The sequence below is a fragment of the Centroberyx affinis genome, unplaced genomic scaffold (assembly GCF_046629955.1).
Source record: "Centroberyx affinis isolate AG114_WGS23_722 - 3 ecotype Tasmania unplaced genomic scaffold, CSIRO-AGI_Caff_v1 ptg001058l_1, whole genome shotgun sequence".
Classification (NCBI taxonomy): Eukaryota; Metazoa; Chordata; class Actinopteri; order Beryciformes; family Berycidae; genus Centroberyx; species Centroberyx affinis.
The window spans coordinates 403,237-425,776 of NW_027279609.1; the positions used below are offsets into that span (position 1 = coordinate 403,237).

Here is a 22,540-nt window from a genome sequence, read left to right on the forward strand (position 1 = left end):
TTTGTAAGAATCACCCTACCTGTTTTTCATGTTTTATTCCAAGTCTAGTTCTGCAAAGATGCACAGAAATCACTTCCCACCATAAGGTCCTGTCAATTTCATTGCATTATTAATTTCTTGTGGTTAGCAGAATTGAGCCTTGGTACAAGCGTCGCATTAATGGATTTTGCTGACCACACTTGAAACAATAATTTGATGGCATCCATCAGAAATCAATGTGCAATAACAGACTATACACAGCTGTTTAATATGAAGTAAATATTTATGAGTGATGTGACTAGGCATCAAGTTCAGTCAATCTTCTTTGAAAGGATCTTTGCAAATGATTAACCTCATTTTACTGGTGCTGTCTGGCTTGATAATGGCCATTAGAGCTAAGAAGGACTGAAGCCTTTGATTTTTGGCTCCTCATCATTCACAGCTTGTCGCATCCCTTCATCCTTCATACATGGCTGCTGAATTGATTGTCTGTTTAGTCCTATGAATGATAAAGCTGCTCTGGGCCACAGGCTGGGAGACAGACAGGACCCACTTCCATCTATATGCAAGGTGGCTTTCTTTTCTTGCCTCACCACTTGAAAATCAGCTTTTTGCATTATTTATTCGACAATCATGAGCATTTCAATATGGTAAATCAAATAAGTCACAGTAATATAACTATAGACACTCGTATCCAGAGGGCCATGCACTCATCATTGAACTCATTATTCATTCATTTCGGTTAGTGCTATAGTTGCCAGGACTCACGGGATTCATAAGTTGTGTAATCAACATGTTTTAACGCAGGCTCAGAAGTGTTCAGCGCTGCCCTGTGCCTAAACAGTGGAAACGTAACATGAAAGGAGTCTATTCTGAAGTCTAGTGAAGAGGGAGGGCTGGATGCAGATCATTGGACAGTATGAAATGAGCAAGGAAAACTGATGATATAATAGGAATATCACCCAAATAGTTTACATCCTATAAGAAACATTGACATGATAATAAATCAAATTATTGAGGACCATTGTCAAACAGCAGACTGCATTGAGTTATATAAAGAGTAAGATAGGTTATTTGAATCACTTGGAGAGTCAGAGTCTGGAAAGTAATAAAGAACATGTTGTGGATTTTTTTTTATAACATTGTACATATAGATCTATTTCAGGTGTCTTTGCTGACAGGCTTAACTTCTAATGAGATTCTGATGACTTGTTTTTAGACAAAACATAGAAAATGAAACATAGAAACTTCTCTCCACAGGTAATCTGCTGTAGTAGTCAACAGGCAACATATAAACAGTTTTACACAATGTAGTATAGTAGTTTGTATCATGTGTATTCCCGTGTCTTTATGTTTCCTCTCTGTCCCCCATTGACTAGATGCAGCACTCTAGTCTTTGCTGCTATGTTAAAAAAAAACAAAAACACAAAAGCTTTCACCTTCAGCTACTCCATCTAAAACACATCTACAGTACAGCGATGTGAGTAGCAGTGAGGTTCCACTTCAAATGTGTACCAAGTCCTCATGTAGTGCAGAGGTGAAAGGTCAAGTGCTCTCTCACCATGGGGATCACATGAAGCAAAGGTCTAGTTTATCGCCGTTTCCCAACATGGTAATTCATAAATTAAGCCTTCAGCCTAAAACTAAGTCACGGCCGATATCGTCAACATAAGAACCTTTACAAGAGTTGACAGGATTCCATATTACAGTCAAAGAAAATATGTCCTTGTTCAATTTTTTTTTGTTAGAGCATGGCTCCTGACAGAATAGTTGATATTAATGGTCATTTCAAACGTACGACTACAATGTTCCTGCCAACAGACTAACGTACCTACAGCTACAGCACTCTGCTCCTCAAATCCACCAAGTAGCACACGTGAGCCTGTCAAATTGCATCACAAAATTAGACAAAAATGCAGCCATGTGCAGCTGCGCATGCAACACAAGCCATGATCATCACTGTGCGTGTGCGTATGTGTGTGTGTGTCTAATGGTGTTACTGCAGTTGCGAAGCAGCACTCTCAGAAGCTTGGATGCAGCCTTATAATTTGGAGCCTTTTCACTTGCTGTACAAGCAGTTAGCAGCACACACACGCTCTGTTCTCGTGGAAACAGGCAGTCGGCTACCTTTACCTGCTGGCTTTAGCTCCAGCCTTTCTCTCTCTTTTGTGGGAGCCAAACACAAGACTGAACAACTGCAATATATTTCTCCCCCTTTATTCTAGGCCTACTTATGCTGATATGATAATGTGTAACCTTCCACTGATGTCAAGTGTGGGGAGGAAATTAAGTCATAGGCTCAAGATCTTAATGAATTTTGATTCAGAATCCCCTAGCACATATATTCATGCACAAACACTGACAGAAGTATTTGCTACATGTGTCATATTTTATTGTGTAGAGATAGACATATTTAAAACCTAACTGTACTTTGAGTCAATATAGAGGGAACTTGTGACATTGTAACGCACCCTTTCAACAGATCTGCTAAATGTCAGCAAACCGGTTTTGAATGTAATCCCAATTTGCCTTGGAATTAGCACTTTACAGTGACGATCTAATTATTTAGACAGTTTATTGCCTCATGCTAATATCTCTCAAAAGAAGCTGTTCCTTTCATCTTGATCATGTGATAAATGTGGAATCATTGTGGATAAGTCCCAGACATCGCCTCGGAGCCTGGCGTCACTCTGCTCGGATAGGCTACAGTAAAGTAAAGGGACTCTGACAGCGGCACTACTTCAGTTCCTGCGCAATCAATGCAGTTTGAGAAACGGTAGAATTTTTCAGTGTCTTTCATTTTTGCAAAGCATAGGCTACAATATGTAAATTCGGTGCGCAGCGACATCTAAATGTGATTTTAAATGCAGTTGTACATTGCCAATCAGTAAATGGGATACAGGACTTTTTACCTATCTATAATCTGTGTGATTTAGAAAGGAGACGCTGCGTAGGAAATCCGAATAGCAGCTCGGAGTTGGAGTCCCCGGGGGTTTGTGGGAGGCTCAGGGCAATAACAGGTTTCTTATTAAACTACAATAAAACAACAAATTACTCAGTTCCAACTATTTAAAACACCGGCTCCGTTTGAAGCTAGAGCTCAAGTTTTAAGAAATTAAATGGGATATTCGTGACATTCTCGAAATCTCTTTCTGATCCAGTGAAAATTTCTAAATTTGGCGGAGGTGCGCCAGCCGCAAATCATAAACCTGTGCTGCAGGTGGCTCTATGCACAGCCAGTTTAAATTTCAGAATATGCGTTTCCATCTCTCTTCAGTTGGACTCTCTGTAAAGATTTTTTTTTTCTTTATTTGTAGTAGCCTACTGTTTAGTCGGCCCTGTATCCTACTGTCGGCAGAATGTGATGACTTTAATAAACTGGAGAGGACCTGGTTTGTGTTGCTGTCTGACTTGTCGGCATGATGAGACGGGATCATTGTCTGCATTTGCAAAAGTGAAGTTAACTGAAATGGTTGAAAATAGCCACAGAAATTATTTCTCAATCAAATAGAAATAATCCAAAAGTGGACATTACATGTTTTAATCCTTTGACCATTATGCAACAAGGAGCGCGTAAAGTCTGTTCAGAAAGACAACCCAAACTTTAATTCGCATCAACTCAGCAAATAACAGCCAATCCAGTGGCATATTCTTATTGATAAAATCTGGCTTTCTTTTTTTTTTAAATGATCGATTGAAAAATTGTTTGTGTGTTAGGAACGAAGAATATAATATGATTTAATCCGCTGAATGAAAGGATTGGTTGTTATGTCTGCATTCATTGCTTTAACCACCTGGGACAGGCAAATAAAAAGCATTTTTTTTACATTGTTCAAATATATAGCATGCCAGAGAAACGTTTTAGATGGTCTCCAAGTTAGATGATATTAAAATATAAGTTTGATTACTGAAATTTTTGTTCAACTGGCGTTTAAGAAAACGAGCGAAATGACCAAATAATAATGAGATGTGCTTTTCTGCAGCAACATATTTTATCTAAACAAAACAGTTCAAACTGTTGAAATAAAACAGTAGTAGGCCTTCCCATTATTTACTAGAAATTGATAGTCTTAAAAAACAAGAAATTATTTTAGTCCTATGTACTAAATTGGCATATACATTTACATTTAAACTGTAATACCAGTGCCAGCAAAGTACAACTAATTGTTGCATTATTAAACGATTTGTCATTGTGCATATATGCCTTCTTCAGTCAGTGACTGTAAACGCTAATCACAATACTAATATTTCGCGAGGGAATAAATAAATTAGGCGTTTAGATGGAACTGGAATGATACATTTTAATCTCTCCTAGTTGTGCTAAAGTAGCCTATTTCGATCAGGAAAGCCTGAATTTGAAGAATAAAGTAATTTCAGAGAAACTATTTAGCAAGGAATTGATTTAAAAGTTTTATTTGTAAACATTAAATATTTCTTTCTCTCTAAACGTTTTGAATTCGGCACCAAATGCGTTGCAGTAAGTCTAAATACATCATGATGGCAAGGATGTAGGCCTATCACAAACTCATGAACCTTCGATATAAGATGGACTTTTCATTTCCAAACGTATTAAATCAAAACTACCTAGACGTTTATAAGACATAAAACATAGACAACGTGCTCAGCATGAATTTGGATGGTTTGAAATCGTTTAAATTGCACCATGCTTAGTGTAGCTCTTGGAAATAGAAATAATAAATATATAGAAACGTTTATATTCAACAGCAACAATACTTACAACACATACAAACAAGGAATGTCTGACAGTTTTACAAACACCATGGGTCCCTCATTTTCTATACAGATGAGATACTTTGTCCACATATGCGTCATACATAAAAGGTGTGCCAGTACTACGAATCTGTATCAAATCTAGCAGACTACATAGTGTCCGGTATATATTATATATAGACATCACCTCAGCAAGTGCCTATAAAACCTAGAACATGCGTTGTCTTTTCTGGATACTTTCAAACCTCGGGATCCTGACAGAAACACATAGGCACGAGTCATAAAATAAAAAAAAAAGAAATCTTTTCATTATAACAAACTTTATACACATGTTATAAATTGATGCATTGGACGCATCACATAATCTATCATAATATACAGTGTGTGTATATATAAATGGAATATATTACATCTGAGTAGGCTATGCTTAATCAGTGGAGCTGATGTTAAATAAACAGTAAGTGATAATTGCAAGACCGGATTAATTTTATTGACAATTTGCCCAGTGGAGATAAATTCCCCGTGATGATTCATTTCGTGTGGCACTCACAATAATTTCAAGGAATTACATAGCAATCAAAACGAGGGCTCAGTTCTTTCTTTTCCTCCTGTTAATCTTTTTCATCAATCCTTACTCACAATAGGGTATTGTTGTTCTATTAGCCTACGGAGCTTGCAAATATTCAGAAATAATATGTTAAAAATCTGTCAGGCTGACTCAAACAGAGTCTTTGGAAGTTCTTTGAGGTCTCGCCATTGAGTCAATGCGTCAAACTCAGAAAGGTAGGGTGTCGAGGAAAAGTTTGTCAATTATTGCAGGCGGAGGGACTAGGTCCTCTAGTTTTAAGTAAAAGATACGCTGCAGACCTTGGGTACATAGTGTGCGGAGTTCAGGGAGCTTTCCCAAGAGTTTTGACAAGTAGTTGGGACGATTCAATCCACCGCCATTGAATGTCACTTGATCTTTGAGGCAGTTGACTATCTTGTTTTGAAGATCCTCGACCCTCTTGGGTTCCTTAAGCCCGTGTCGCTCTGAAATGTAAACACATAAAGAGAAACTGAGACAGTGATTCAAGAAATTATTTCCGAAGCAGTAACTTCCCTTATATTACATGCGTTGCCGAAACATAACCTTTATAAATGACGGTCTTTACGCACCTGTTACCATGGCGAGAGCTGCGATGCAGGAGAAAGCTGAGATGTCTATATTCATGCTCTGCAAGTTGGAAGAAAACTCCACGATAGCGTCCACCCACTCCCCAAATCCACGGACGCACTGTAGCCTGTGTAAGACCACTCCATTACAAAAAATAAGTTTGCCTTCCACTGGGTTGGACCTGCAATTAATAACAAAGTGTCATTAATTACCCTTGACTATAAATGGGAATTTAAGAGCCTCCTAATTATTGGGCAGCTAATAAAACCCAAAGCAGTGGAGCTTGAAGGAGGGGCTGATGTTCAACCAGAGCCTAGGTTATTTTTTATAATTACGCATCTTACCTGTATGCCAGCCGCAGAACAAAAAGCTCGAGGAAGGCTGATTCAAAGAGGAGATCTTGATCTTGCTTCGGTAGATCAGAAAACCCAGGGATCCTCTCCGCCCAGCCCCGGATAATCTCCATGGAGCCCGTCAGGAGATCATAGAACTGCTGGATGTGCTGAGTGTCGTCTCCAGTCATTTGGTAGTCAGGGTTAGCCTGGAACTGGAATTTAATTTAAACAGCGCTTTAATGAGGTCCTTTAAAATATATAATCCGTGAAATTGCAAAAGCCCATTTCCAGGAGAGAGAGAGTGCTTTTTTACTATTAAATTCATGTCTTCTTTTTATTGAGTTCTCAATTTCAAAGCAATTTACTTAGTAAAATATGCCACATTAAAAGCCTGACAAAGTTAGGAATGCAAGGATGTATTACGCAAAACTTTTCAAGGTAATAAATTGTTACCTAAAAGCAGGGCTAAATTAAAGAGACCGTCAGTCCTTTTGTTACTTCTGTTTTCTCCAAGACTAATGGTTGCTGAGTTTAAAAAATGTGTTTTGCGTATGGTTTGTGGAATTGTTGTCCTTTACTTACTCTGGAGTAGTCCAAGGCAGACATGGAGGGGTTGGAGTCCACATGGGCCCGAACAAGTGCGCTTATGAGGCTCACCGGCGGCGAGGGTGGGGAGGGCTCCTGGGGGCTTTTAGGTTTGGATGGTAGCCGTCCTCTTCGACCTTTTAGATTAGCCGTCCGGACAACTGTGTTGGGAGAAAGATATGATATATCTAAGTCATCATTATATACACTCTTAATGTCGTGCGTAAAAGGTTACATCTGGTTAAAACAGTAATCCCATACGCATTACGCACAGGGTGTTTCTAGTATGTCAGCGTGAAAATATAAACTATTGGACTCCCATAATTTAATTCATGGCCTAAACATACCTTCTTTCACCATTCCGACGACAAGGCACTTCTGGAAGCGGCAGTACTGGCAACGATTTCTTCGGCGTTTGTCAACAGGACAGTTTTTATTTGCTAAACACACATATTTTGCATTTTTCTGAACAGTGCGCTGAAAAAAAAAAGAAAAACATAATTTCACCATGCAGGCCTATATATCAAAGTTCATGACATGTAGAACACTGACTATGCATTGCTGCACAACTGATGCAAACATGATATTGAAAAGATGAAAATGATATTATATCTGTCTCATCTCCTGTTTGGGACTGTTCTGTATGCGCCGAACAAGAGGGGATAGACATTCAGCAAATACAAATTCGTGGTCTTTCATATTTTACTCATCCCTCTGAGAAAAGCTCTGTGTGGATTGGTAAGGATAGGGGTTTTCAATTGGATTTTGATATAAAGGGATATAAAGTTTTTACACATGTACTTTAAACTGTTGCTTGATAATATCAACCACATTTTACAAAACGTGTAGCTGGCATGTCATTAAATGTTTATATAATTTCAGAAATTGGACAGCATTTAACACACGGGTGCCGTGAATAATAACAGACATACTGCATATCTTGCAAGTAATAACAGTAACACTGATTCATGATAACTGTCAGCCCACCTTGAAAAATCCTTTGCAGCCCTCGCAGGTTCTCACTCCATAATGCTGGCAGGCTGCGTTGTCCCCACATACTGCACACAGACCCTCGTTTGACGGAGATCCTCGGGACGGGGGCGATGGCACTTGGCTGTCCATCAACTGGTGCCCGTGGCCGAGCTGAAGGGAGTGAGGAAAGGCCAGGCCAGCCTGTTTCCTTATGGCGCTGGGCACCGCGAAGCTCTGGCTGTCCAGGCCACGGTGCGCGCCCGGGTTGTCGTGGCTCATGGAGACGTGCAGCGGGCCGTCGAACCGCATCTGGCAGCTAGAAACAGGAGTACCAGGAGGAGACTGCTTGAAGGAGAATAGCGAAAGCCGTGACACCGGATTCTTGCGCTGGTCTATCATGTGAGAGGTGGCGGCAACATAGTTTTGGTGGAAACTATGGAGGGAACCTGGATCCTCCCACATATGATTAGGCTGAACCTGGAAGTTTGGCGTACTTGGGGCATGAGGCGAGGAGGGTTTGAAGTACATAGGCCCAGAGTGAGCCATCATTTCTTCCGATTGAGGTGGCAAGTGGCTCTGCTGATGATAGCTGTGCATCTGGACGTCCTCCACCTTGATAGAGGACTGCTCTCCAGAATGGGGCATTTGATACAGACAGGGCGGTTTAACGTCGTAACTGGTGTTATAGTTGTCCATGAATGTACTGAAACTAGGGAGAGAAGTAGTAGCTGTGATCTCAGTGTTGGTCAAGTCCATGCTAAACTTAACAAACTCAGGTGTTAAGAAGTCGCAGCTGTATTCTCCTGCGGTATGGTAGCTGTAGCTCTGGGAAGCAGGACTAGCTCCTTGAGGTGATGATCCATACTGAGCCTGAACGCAGGGCATGGCTGAAAACCAAATGGGCAAAAATTCCTCAGAATTCCTATAAGAGCTGTTCCAACTTCAAGCTGTATTATCAGTTAAGTTTTACAAATTAATAAGATATAATTTTACTCTGAACAAATAGTCTATGGTAGCACTTTATATCTGTGAAACTTTTCAGAAAAAAATGAAATATGCAACAATAACAAATCTGTATTGTGTATTTGTAAATAATTTCCCATAGCCTACCTCAAGTCTTCTGACAGTTTTTCGGTGACACTTGAAATGGGTAATGTCAGGAGTTGTATGGGGGTCAGGATTCAAGAAAGCGGCTCTGTTCTGGAATCTTCCCCTAATAAAATAGATAACTTTGACATTTACTGGTTTGTAAAATAAAGTACCATCTAAAGATGATCATGAGTTCCAAGAATCAATCAGAATCAAGTTAGACAATTTACGCACAAAGTGTAACCAATTTTTAATAACGCACATTACGCACAACCTCACAAAGGTGTTTGATGAATAAATGTAGGTTATTTAATGCGTGCATAAAGTCCTTATAGAAATTAAGCAAAACAAGACGTTTTTCTTTAGTTTAGTCATTATAAATTACGGAGTGGTTCCGCGTGAATAGAGCAACTTCGCCTAATTCACATCGGTGACTTTCGCAACTTCTGTATAGAAACAACAAGAATGCCCGTGAAATATCAATCACACCCATAGATTTCAACAGTCTGGACAGCAAGACTCAATATCGCATAATTTCAACCGGACAGTGAAGCAAACTGCAGAATACAAAAATGATTTACAGTAAATGCGTCGATTCAAAGTGGTACAACTAAAGCGCAGACACAGACCGTGTTGGCAAATAAATAGGCAAACCGAACCTTACCTCTTTTACATCAGGATCGTGGCTTTCAATCCATGCAATAGGCATGCAGGTGGTATTCATCAATTTCTGTAAAAGCTCCAAATCATGAGCGTCGGTACCCAACAATGCCAGGCAAATCGTGTGACTCCGAGCACTGATCGCGACACAAGCATCGACTACCCAGTCTGGCCAATGTGGCTTTGTTTATGTGAGCGCTGGATGCCGTGGCCCACGTGTTTCACATCGCAACGTCATCTGCGTCGACACTGACATGGACCAATCCGTTTGGGAACTTTCTCAAGCCCCAATTTTTCTGGTGAGTATGTTTGTCTTGTGGTATGTGTTCTATGCTGCTTTCCACATGGACATGACCAGGGATGTAGTGGAGGGTAAACCCACCTAAACTCAGTTCACCCGCCTTTTCATTTGAGGAATAGAGTTAACCCACGCTTTTTTTAGGCTGATATGAATCTCTATGCCATAAATTCATAGTATACATCATATGCTTATTAAGTAGTGTCCAACTGATGTATGTTATGAGGATTTTTCAAGAAGCCAAATCATTAATTGATGCTTTTCTGAAAATGTAACTGTCACTGTATTTTGACTTTATTTTGATGGTTGTTTTACCATATGATGATTACTATGGAGATTAATGGAGGTCATGGTTTACCCATCTTTCTGTTTACCACTACATCACCACATGTTACGACACAGTGAGCTACTATTATTGATTTTAAACAGAGACAATAGGTTGAATATCACCCATTTCTGTCTGATACAATCAAAGTTTGACTTTCAGGGTGTATACCTGTCAATAGCAGTTCTGTAGCACCGTCTCGTCCAGGTGCTTTGCGTAAAGGTGTATTTTGGTAACCAGGTGTTCATGTTAGAGAATATACAGGTATTGCTGTGGAAGAAACGTCTCTGCAATACTACTGAGTTTTGTGGGCGTACAGTATGTTATTGTTATTTTTGTGCAAAATTGAGATGAGATGGACTATATATTTTTGACTATAGGTGCAGTTATGTCACAATGAGGCTGATATGCTAGACCCACTGCACTTGTTTGAAATACCCTAGGCCTAATGAAGCCGGGGTCAATATTATTCTTCGCTATCTTCTGACAGGATTTCTGTATTTCAATTGTGTTCCAAATTTAGACCTCAAATGGCGCGGGTGCGTGGGGGCCTACCTATTCATAGAGCTCGGACCGTGTATGTGAGCTGCTGCAGGAGGAAGGCGGATAATTAGTAGGCTTATAGCCAGTTGTCATGGGCGAACCAATTTAGTCCCCAGAGAGGGAAACGTGATAGCAGCGGGCAGAATGGAGAGTGACGCAGAAAACGCTCACGTTGACGCAGTAGCCAAAATAGTCTCTTTGGCCCTATTGTTCTGCAGTGACAGAACTGCGATAGAATTACTGATCTCAGTGTAATCTTACACCAACACATTGTAGCCAATAAAGTAGGCCTACATTTTGTATCTGCATATTGGCCTAGGCAGCAATCCAAGGTGAGGATAGAGCATAGGCTGGAGTAACTAAGCAAATATTAAGAGAGATGTTGAGCCCATGTAAGTCCACATGCCAAAAATGCATAACAATGGCCAACATCACATGCCACACAGCATCTTGTGCTGTTTCCAGGGGAATGATGCACGTTATTATAGATGCCTCAGAACAGCCATTAGTAAGTCTCCACAGTCTGTTTTGGACTGTCCCGTTCAGTGGGAAAGAATTGCCTCGGCATAAGGGTAGAACATGCAAGATGAAAAAAACCCTCTATATATCATGGTTACACTCTCCTCTAGAGGACACTATTGTTCACCACCCATACATCAACCAGCCCCTCTTTACCTCTTCTTAGAATTAACCTATTAATTAACCTAACCCCATTAAGGCGATATGATCACACCAAATCATTTTCAGGTAGGCTATAATAATCGTATATGGCATGCTTTGTACATGAAAAAGGGCATTTTTTTTTTTACAAAAACGTGGTATTTAGCTCAGTTCCTGCTGCAGATTACAAATTCTCCACACTGCACTGTGACTATTCAAAAGTAGAAGAAGTACAGTGTAGTAAAAGTTTACAGGTTTTTGATAATGCAATAAACTACAATAAGTCGTAATTAACTTGCCCTTCCCCAACTATTGCCTTTATGGTTGTCACTGTAATTAGACCAGCTTTATTCACTTGCATCTTTTACAGTGTATGCACCTGTTTCAGTTTTGCGGCAGCTGTACAAGACTTTTGTGTGAGTGCTTCATCCAGAAACATGACTTGCAGCGTCTTTATTGAAATCAACTGTCCATGCTAAAGGGTTGTTTAGTTTTAGATGAAATTACTCAAATAAGCGCTCGTATAGTCTGCATAACATATTCAAACAGTTTTGTCTGAAAAGATCCATAACAGTACGCTGGTCACACTGTGTAATAGCCTTAATCTACTGTTATCCATTTACCATTTAGAATTTAGAATGAAAACACAATTAGCAGTTTAATTGCCCATTTTACTGAAGAATAATTAACTTCCTCATTTATATGCGCAATTAATTGACAATCATTTGAAAGTGAGGAGCTAGGTTTAATCACATCGAAGTTATTTCCTAAGATTATATATTTAACATTGTTTGAGGAAATGTCTACTGACATTGCCAATCACTTGTGTGCGTGTGTGTGTGTGTGTGTGTGTGTGTGTGTGTGAGAGAGAGAGAGAGAGAGAGAGAGAGAGAGAGAGAGAGAGCGTGTGTGAGAGAGAGAAAGTGTTTTTTGTCTCATTGATTGGCTCACATTATAACCCTCCATTACATTCAAGTAACAGCTCTAAAAACATTTACCCATTCCTCTGCAGGTAATTGTCAAGAAATGTGCAGCACAGATATTTTATCACTGGAGAAGACACGGCCGCCCTCCCAAGGTCAGAAAACGCTTAAATCCGCTGCTACAAATAGACAAGCGGGCTGTGACATTGGTTTGCTTTCTTGAGGGTCGACTCGGGGCAAAAGCGCTCGGTGGGTCGCGAGGAGAGCCAGTCCGTCAGCCCACAAAGATGATTGGGCAAGATGCTTCCGTCTGTGGATCTGATTCGCCGAACGGGATGCCGATCACGGGCCAGCTACTTCCTGGTTTTGGTTCCAGAGAATGGTTGTTGTTAGCAACCGGATGCCTCCCGGGTGTCAAGCGCCCGTCTGTGATAGACTGTGTTCAGCAGAGTGTTTGACGAGGCCGGTAGCGTTAGAGGCATCGGGACTAAAGTAAGTTTGCGACTTTACAGCACAGCGCCGTCACTTAGCGTCTGCAGCACAACGTTATTCCAGCTAATGTTAGCATGCCACTAGCTTCCAGGGAGCAGGTGGTCCACAGATCCTGGGCCCACCATCAGCATCACTTGGCTTTTGTCATGCATTAAATGACCTGTCTAATTTTTTGCAGTCAGCCTGGGTACTAAATTGGCTCAGACAACACGTCCGGTGATATGACGTTTGTAAATGATCAGATTAGATCAGATTATCATACAGAAATAGACCAGACACTACAGGTGAATCTTTGTGATGCTGTTGCAGTCTTTTCAGATATTGCACAGCTGCATTTGGATCGTTAATTACCAAACTTTCAAAAGTGTCACATGATTAGCTTTGTAGATTTGTATTTGAGAAACTACAATACACAGAGTGTATTCTCACTGCTTTGAGTAATCTATATGGCAGTGCTCCAAGAATGGATATGGTAATTTCTCAATCACTCATCCCCTTACTCCATTGAAATATTTTTTTTTTCCTTTTTTTGTTCAATTGGCTCAGAACGTATAGGGGGAAACCTGTTATATTCTCTTTAAGTTGTAGTCTAGGTAGTTTGCAAAATCTGCTGGTGGGACCCACAAACCTCATTTCATTTCTAAGCACTAGAGGGTATCAAACTTTCTGAGAATTGAACAGCCCCACCCTGAAGGCATTCCTTTGCCCCATGTCTTCTTTCCATTTCTAGATTCCCACTTTACAAGCTTAAATGTCTACTTAATATGCTTTAATGCCTGCTCTTTAGAGCCAGGGAGCACTTCATCACTTTTATACACCTTTATATAACACACTGTTAACTAGCAATGCCTTATGGAACAGCTTGTCTTGCAGCTGGAAGGCGCCTCCATGGCATGATGAAGGTACCTGTTCACCATTCACAATGAGACAGTAAAATGGGGATAGAGGCCTCTGCATAGTGCTGCTGTCTATATCAGTCAGCGATGAATATTCATGAATCACAGTGTCATGACATGCTCTGTAATTGGCAGCAACATTAGTAATGACACTGCTGGTATCAAGTCCCTGCATATTCATGTCGTGGGGCAATATTTCCTCATGGTGCTGTTTTTTTCTTCCCTCCTGAAAGTGAAAATGTATTCTGAAGCTGCAGGTGTCCCTGGTGCCACAATCAATTGCTGGCTGGATCGTGCCCCAGTGAAAATCAGACAAACCATTAGTTTCTTTGTCAATCTCTTTGATTAATAATCTATCTGAATTATAAAAGGTTGAGATGAGTCTAAATAGGTTAAACTGAATCTCTTTGTAATTGTTATGGATGTAGACCTTAGGGACACCTATATACCATGTCATTGCCATTGGCTATTGGGCAAGGTTAGGCTTTTAAAAGATCACTGGTAAAATGTACTGATTACATTTGTCTCATAGCCCAAAAAGCTATAGGCCTAGATAATTTCATTATTTTGGCTAGATGTGGAATGCGTTCTGTGCTCTGAAATAAAGCAATGTGATGTAATTTTTCTCCCATCCAAGCCAGCTGAGGTGTAAGTGAGGCTGAGCATCATGCACGGATACAAGCCTGGATGCATCAAGGCTATCCACTGATAGTTAGCATACTGTAGGAGATTCATTTGTACCAGAATTTGCTGTGATTCCATTTCGGTCCCACTAAAGCGTCCTAGAATGGATGATGAGGGAATTGGCTAAAGCTTTGCCTAAGCTGCATGGCTTTCTCCTTTAAGCAGCTGGATGGGAGGATTTTTTTCCTAGTGGCTCCAGTGTAGTGCAGTGCACAATCCAAGCTGTGGTGTTACGAGGCAGACCTGGTACCAGACCAGTTGAATGGGCCGTGGTTGAGATGGTATTATTGACTACAACAAAGTGACTCTTAGTCTGCCCAGTAGTAGTTGTGGGCTCCTCAAAATGACACCCAAACTTTAGGAAAAGACAAGATCCATAATTTCCAAACGCAGCCGAATTAACGAACTAGGCCTGCTGTATGTAGTTTGTTTCGGATTACTTACACTGCAACACTGCATTCTTTGCTGTTGTCTTTTCTTTTTTTCCCTGTTAATCACTAACTGGGCTCTATCTGTGCATTGCAGGAGGAAGCATGGCATTCCGCAAGGCAGTGAAGGGAACTGCTGTCATTGCTGGCGGAGGCTTGTTTGTATTTTATGGCCTTACACAACTGGCAGACTACAGGAGAAAACAGGTGAGATCCTCGAGTGTTTCAGAGCAACACTCACTGTGTTGTGTTGTTATCAGAGTGTTATTAATATAATAAGAAGCTTCCATATTAAGTTTGATGAACAAAAAAATTTTCAGTCCTACTATATATTTCAGCTCTGTGTATACTAGACTAAGCGTAATAGTTATGGTTTATATTATTGTTTTGGGAAACATAATCATTATATTTTGTTAATACCTGTTTTGTAATACTATTTTATTCCATGTCTCTGTCCCAAAGTATGAATGGGTAAGGAACAACTTGGAGTAATTTCAGTTTCAGTTACAATCCTGTGCAGTTGCCTAGTGCCCCTGCTCCATGACAAATGGTAGCCTATAGATTGTATGGTGCTTCTGGGATGTGTACATGACACTAATAATTGCAATGAACTTGTGAATGCATGTCGTTTGTTGTTTTGTGTTTTGTGTGTTTTAGATAATCTTGTGCCATCTCTAGCAACTAAAAGTCTTGCTATTTGTCAAATTAGCCTATTATCTTTATATCTCAATACAGTCCCTCTGCATGCCACATGCAGATTCTATGATTAATCTAGATAGACAATATTTTGAAATGTTATGGGGAGGGGAATATAAATTAGCATGTGATTTATTGTTTTTTATTGCTTGATGATGTCTGACAGCTTTTTTTCTCAGAAAATGCATGGTTTCTTTTTTCCTAAATCCATCATGAGGAATATGAAGACATATGCATAATAATGAAACACATTTATTAATGTGTACTGTCCCCTGGAGTCATATGACAATAAAATGGATGACTGGTTTTGTTTTGCGTGGATGGTATAGGCCCGAGTATCGCATGTGGAGGCGGCTGAACAGGTGAACATGGTCTACATGGATGAGCTCCCATCCAGACAAGCTCAGCTAGTGGCCTTACGCAGCACACAGGAGTTTGATGTGCTCATCGTTGGAGGAGGAGCCACAGGCTCAGGTTGTGCCTTAGATGCAGTCACACGGAGTAAGTTGCTTTTGTCCACTGGTTTGGATAAAAGAGCTGGAGCTCTGTACTGTTCATCCAAGCAGCAAGTCATTCAATTTGATTCCATTGGTTGTTTCTGGGGCCTTAACTGTTCATTACAACCACAGACTTGTACTGTTGGAGGGAAGAGTGCGTCTTGTTAATTTCCATCACATAGATTTTGCCAGCTGGTGTGGACATCAGAACTGGCAACCTTATTATATACTGGCCAGCCCGTTTCTCCATCCTTCAAGCTACTGCCAGTTCCCAACGATATGTGGTATATGCACTTTAAGTGTTGCTATTGCAAATTATGAGAAAAAATTAATTGTTATATCCTGTACTAGGAATATATTTGATGGATCTTTCAATTTCATTGAGTGAAGAATGGATAAATCCCAATTTTTCATCTGGCACAAGAGCCACAGTTTTTGGGAACAGCTTGTTGAAAGGATTTTTCACGGTAGACACTTGTTCAGCCCCTCCTTGCAACCTCAAATGGGTATTCTCCATCCTGATGTTGCATAACCTCCTCGCCATTGTGATGGAGTTTCTTCCAAGCTGTCTCCCTGGGGCTTGGCCTGTAAGGCGCTTCACATGTCTGCTATGAAGTCTAGAGCATCACAATGTTTGGACTGGGAGGATTTCTCCCCTCAAAACGTCCATGGGCCATAGTCCAATCACCAAAAAATTAAAAGATGACTCTTTTGTTCCCTCCCAATGAGGGAGCGCATCCTCTTGCGATTACCATTACATACTAAATCAATTATCTATGCTGCTGGTTGGAGGCTTCTTAAATTTGTTTTGCCCCTTTATGTACTCTGGCTGTCTAATGGCGGTGTAGAGGGGGTTTCGAAGCCCCTTCATTCCCCTTCTTCTAATCCTCAGTTATTCTTCCTTTCTTCTTTTCAAAATTGGGATTTACAGACCATCTGGGACAGCAAAGAAGCTTCTAATAGTCGAAGTAAAGAGCTATTTCAATGTTAAAACATGTTATGGAAGTCATACAATTTCCTTCAAATACATCGCAGTGCAGTTTTCCAAAAAAATGCACTGAAGAAAACTGACATTCAGTGGATTTCTTTTCTAAGTTTGGTTTCTTTCTAACTATATTCGTAAAAACATTTGATTCCTTTTTGCAGTTCATGCTGTCATACTGGTGGAAATGATTGTTGTTTTTACCCAATGGAATATGTATGGCCTCACAATATTTTTCCCATCATGAATATTGCAGTGGAAGGATGTGCATATGTGAATAGCATCCGATCCGTTCTAAAGATTTGGGACAATAAGTAGCCAAATATCAGCTCGGTGTTTATGTGTTTCCTTGGTTCCCGTCGTCAGATCTCAAAACTGCCCTTGTGGAGAGAGACGATTTCTCATCAGGCACCAGCAGCCGGAGCACCAAGCTCATTCACGGAGGAGTCCGATATCTACAGAAAGCCATCATGAAATTAGATTACGAACAGGTAAATGCTTCATTTTTTCTCCACAGCTGACACTTATCCGCAGAATTCCTGGTCCCTCTGGTCATATTGCTTTATTTACCCTCCCATGTTCATTTTTCATTCACGAGAAGCCCTGACATGTTTGCCTTGAATGACTGCCTGCCTGGAATTTTCTGAAGTTGTTTAAAAGAATTCTTACAACTTGGCAGAGTACCACCCCTGTTGTTATCAAGTTGTGAATTAATACATGAGATTATTTCAAAGTAATGGGTGGAATAAAGCCTATGTATCCTCCTTTGTCTGCGAATTGTTTAAGACGAGTCACCCAGGTTCAAACTGAAATGTCACCATTTTCTGTTACATTTCAGAGTATTTGAGGAATCTCATTATTCTCAGCTTGTGTTTTCTTTGGGAGCCTTATTTTTCTATATGTATGAACATGCTAGGGTCGTGGAGGTGAGCAGTGGAAGAAACCAATTAGTGTGATTGGAAGAAACACAACTGCCTAGTCAGCAGCTCGACAGTAAAGTGTAGGCTATATTACTGTACATGCCTCAGATGAAACAGAGGGCAAATTAAGGCAACAGTGTTTTGGGCTGGGAACTTTGGACTTCCATGTCAGCAAGAATATTTACCCCCAAAAACTATAATATATTGTATTCAAGTCTCAAAATCACCTAATCACTAACAAAAGCTTGATTTTTTATTAGACAAATTCTTCTGATACCAGCAGGACAAAGTAAACCGTATTGAGTAAATGCTGCCATTTTCAAGTATATGCACAGATTCTGTTATGCACAGATTTGTCATTTCAGTATCTAGGTGATGAGACTGAAATATACTAAAATTAACTAAAATTGCAATATTTTATTTCCAGGATATGATCCATTTTGACCCTCTTGTCTCCTCCAGTACACGATGGTGAAAGAAGCCCTGCACGAGCGTTCCAATTTGCTGGCTGTCGCCCCCCATCTGTCGGCGCTCCTACCCATAATGCTTCCAGTGTACAAGTAAGAGCTGTGTCCCTTCCCCGCTTTCCATATCCTCTGATCATTTTTCACCTCATATACCAGTAAAGGCAGTAAACCTTTCCCTTGGTAAAGGCATAGAGTTGGGAAGATGGAGAAGTTCAGCAGCATGGCAGTAAACTTTAAAGACAATCACCTTGGGGCTGAGAGGCCGATCGAGGTGTAGGGTAAAAGAAGAGTGGTCCATGGCGTCGCCGCACCATCTCGCCCCAGCTCTCCCAGACTTGGGTGAACTCGGGGGCCTTGATTTGATTGGTGCAGCCTTGAATCATAAGCTTTAATTGCACCTGACATTTAAGCTTCTCTCTGGTATTTAAAGCAGTGTACAGGTGTGGCTCATTACTGAGAGGGGGATAGGAGATTCTGATTTCTCTCTCATTGCCGGGCCGTGGCACCGCCTTAACTCATCATACTGCCTGTCACCATCTCAGCCCCGCTCCCTCACTCTCCCACAAAGCCTGACACAACTAACATCAATCACACTGGAGTTCAGTACATCCTGAAGAGACCTATTATGAAATAAGGTATTTTTTAGAGCTACAAAAACCAGCATAGAGAAGTAAGACGCAGACAATATCGTAAGGAATAAAAGAGTGTGACTCTACAGTAACATGTCAACCACAATGTGTGTTACTTAGCCCACTGATGTAGTGTTTTTCCTAATGCTATTGCAAGGTGGTGGCAGCTGCCATATTACTGGGCAGGGATCAAGATGTATGACCTGGTGGCAGGCGCCCAGTGCTTGAAGAGCAGCTATATCCTCAGCAAGAACAAGGCTCTCGAACTATTCCCCATGCTCAAGAAAGACAAGCTGGTGGGAGCCATTGTCTATTACGATGGTAAGCCACAAATCATGAAATCTTATATAGCATGTTGTGTACATAACTATGCACCATGACAGCGTATGCATCACTTTGTGTAATGTTAAAAATCGGAGCACTTATCACAGCTGGAGGCGTCCTCGTCGTTCTGGGAGCAGCCATCTAACTGCAACTTGTAGAAAAATAATATATAGTTAGCTCTCCCATATGATTGCAAAAAGTCTTTTATAAACAAGTAGTCTTTTATAAACAAGTAGTACAATTTTAATGATTTGACTATTAGAACAACAAATATAATGGAGGTGTCCAGTGATGAGGGAGTTTCTCAGAATGTATTGCCAAATATAAGGATGATGTATGGAGTTTCATCGCATTTTGAAAGTCTTCTGTGTCATTCACAATCATTTATAACCTAAAAATGGCATAAACCCTTTTACATTTTTAATTCTATATATAAATGGTGTTAAGAGGAAAGCAGTACAGTGTGAATCATTAGAACACAGTGTGTTTTTGGCACCAAGAAAAATAAATACTAAATACTTAAATAGTGTTGTTTTTATATCTTTGCTTAAATTCTCTAGAATTCCTTCTAAGTAAAATACCCTGTGTCTCACATGGCTGTGTAATTGCTATCTATGTGAGCGTAAACAAATTAGAAACAACATTGTTTAAAACAGAAAATAGCCAGTAGGCGTTGCGTTCCAACCAGTCCCAGGATCCATCTTTCTCCAGGCTATATGTGCCTCGTGTTGGCATCAGAAAAACAAAGCATATGTTGATTGTTAGCCAGGGTGTACATAGCATGTCCTGTTCACTCAAGGTCTCCCTTGTAGCTGCAAACTCCCAACTTTGTTTCTCTAGGCTATCTGTCAGACTTCATTTAGCATTTGAGGATATGTGGATTCCCATGTACTGCAAAAAGGCAACATATTTCTGAGGGAATGTGGCTGCTATCTGAGCAGTGATCTGTCAACCTTACTCATTTAGCAGAAGTAAGTGGGAGAGGGGGGATTATACTAGAGCTATTTATATTTGTTCTGTTTTATAATAGCAGGTTTTCTCCTTTTTTTAGTTTAAGACAGCAGCAAAATAAAATAAAATACAAAGCTTGTGTATAGAATTTTACAGTATTATTACTAAAATTAATGAATTGTTTTATTTTTATTAGTTTGGCAAGGGACAAGGAAAAAAAAATTAAAACATCAGACTGTTCACATATATTTAATTTTTCCTCAAGCTGTCTTTTCTGCCCCTTTTTCCATATACAACTGGGAACATTATGGCAATGACATTTTCTATCCTGACCTTCTTCACTGGGGATAGGGCTTTGACTGCTTGGGTTCATCTCCTCAGGATTTTTCAAGCCATCATGGTCAGATAGTTTCAACATGTAGACATCCTTTAGCCTCAGAAAATCTAGTCTTTACAAATGTACCTTTTAGTAAGAAATGACAAAACAGATATCCTAATGGAGGATCTAATGAACTCACACTATTCAAAAGCAGCAAGCATCTTCTTCTAAATATTCTGTAGTGTTGCATGTGTTAACAATACGTTGCAATATAAATAATACGCTTAATCATTTTCAAAGCACTGCACTCTATTTAAACTCTTTTAAGGAAATATCGCCTCTTTTCATGTGTTTATCTACCATTCATCTGTGCCCTTCTCCATTTTGCCAGAGGAGTAATTGACAAAAGCATCTGGGATAATAACTCCATCTCCCGCTGTACCTGTAACAATTTAATTGGACAAGTCAGCCCAACCAAGCATCTCTGGCTCTATGACTGGGAGACATGAAATTCATTGTCATTACTGTCCCTGTCATTTTGCAGCATTTTGTCCAGCCGCAGAGTTCCTCTCACTCCACTGAGTTTTGTACCTCCAGGAGGCTGAAACGAGTGGTGGTGTGAGCGGAGTGGAGGTAGGGGCGGGTTGCAAGGGGGGCTCCTCTCCTCCGGGGAGCTGTGATGCTCATTTAGCGCCGCTCCGTCATTCGGCCATTTTGGCTTTTAATTGCTGATGATAATTATCATCATCATTATTGTTATCTTCGTCAGCGTGTCAGGTTATTATAGCCTTGCTATGCTACTCATTCATAAATCCTGGTCCCATGATCTGACTAATCCTTGAATTCCTGACATCTAATGTAGTGATAATGCTCCGGCTCTGTGCCCAGTGCCAATCTGTGACAGGCTCACAACAGAGAGTTGTGAATCACAAGGTCAAAGGTCAATGGGAGGCTCAGCAATCACCAAGGATTAGACACTGCCTACTGGTGCCCCTCTCTGGCCAGATACTTGTGTGTGTGTGTGTTTGTGTGTGTGTGTGTGTGTGTGTGTGTGTGTGTGTGTGTGTGTGTTGCGCGCACAACACCAATGGCATAAGTTTGCTAACCACATACTATAATGGTCACATTCACCCTACAGAGATGAAGAAGTGGATTCCATGGTCTCCCTAATACATCATGGCAGGGTGCATACTCTTGTATGTAATTCATTCTAAAATGTGGCCTTTAAATCTGTTGTTTTCTTGTTTTTTTACTTTTTGCTTTCAATTTATTTATTTATTTCCCGTAGTGGTGGAATGGCTTCCAGCATGTCGTAGCATTAAGCAGAGCCCACCAGCTAGCTTGCCTCAAGTCGCTCAAACGTAAAATAAATCAGGGCACAAAGGACCCTGCTCATTCCTGCAAAGTAGCAACATTTTCCCCGGCCAACAATGAGGACTTGAACTTCCTTGGCAATAACAAATAGAAAGAAAGTCACCCGAGACACCAACATTAAAAGTGATTAATCATCTCTATTCTCTCTTTACTTTTGAACCAAGGGATTGTCCAGCAATAAATCTTCAAAGATGTACATAAGAATCACTTCCTAATGAAACTGGGCTTTGTTCATTTGTCACCTTTTAGACCTTTTCATTTAAATTACAAAACTTGTGACCTTGTGACTCTGAATATAGATCTCTGGTATTTTAAAGCTGAAGAGGGATTAATCCATAAATCTTGATACTAGATTTCTCTGTTCATTAAAAGGATTCTGCCGAGGGATCTTCAGCTTTACAAGCAGATCAGCTGCTGTCAGTTCTTTCCCTTCACGTTCGCATGTTGAAAAATGTGATTACCAGGAGTGGAAGTGATTTTTTTCAATTCAATCCCATCGTTTTATGTTCTGTTTTGTGTTTTTTGTTTTAAAAGGTAGCATGTCATTGATCATTGACTGCATATGTAGGATGAAGCACACACACCATGGTGACACCCATTATAGTAGCAAATGAGCGTCCTCTCC

At 40.4% G+C, this 22,540-nt stretch overlaps 2 protein-coding genes across 2 annotated transcripts in view; one reads left to right on the forward strand and one right to left on the reverse strand.

Moving 5' to 3' along the window:
* Positions 1–5,485: 5,485 nt before the first annotated feature.
* On the reverse strand, positions 5,486–8,643 carry nr4a2a (nuclear receptor subfamily 4, group A, member 2a). Its single transcript, XM_071523050.1, has 6 exons — positions 7,774–8,643; positions 7,134–7,263; positions 6,784–6,947; positions 6,211–6,413; positions 5,869–6,047; positions 5,486–5,742 (listed from the first exon to the last, which is right to left on the reverse strand). The coding sequence occupies exons 1-6, from the start codon at positions 8,641–8,643 to the stop codon at positions 5,486–5,488; spliced, it is 1,803 nt and encodes a 600-aa protein (XP_071379151.1).
* Positions 8,644–14,861: 6,218 nt separating this feature from the next.
* Positions 14,862–22,540, forward strand: part of LOC139647168 (glycerol-3-phosphate dehydrogenase, mitochondrial-like) — a 30,258-nt gene continuing 22,579 nt past the window's right edge. Inside the window, 6 exon segments of the mRNA XM_071523020.1 lie at positions 14,862–14,963; positions 15,219–15,227; positions 15,782–15,953; positions 17,298–17,422; positions 18,314–18,411; positions 19,105–19,268. Of these exon segments, the coding sequence (XP_071379121.1) occupies positions 14,862–14,963; positions 15,219–15,227; positions 15,782–15,953; positions 17,298–17,422; positions 18,314–18,411; positions 19,105–19,268 (670 nt within the window).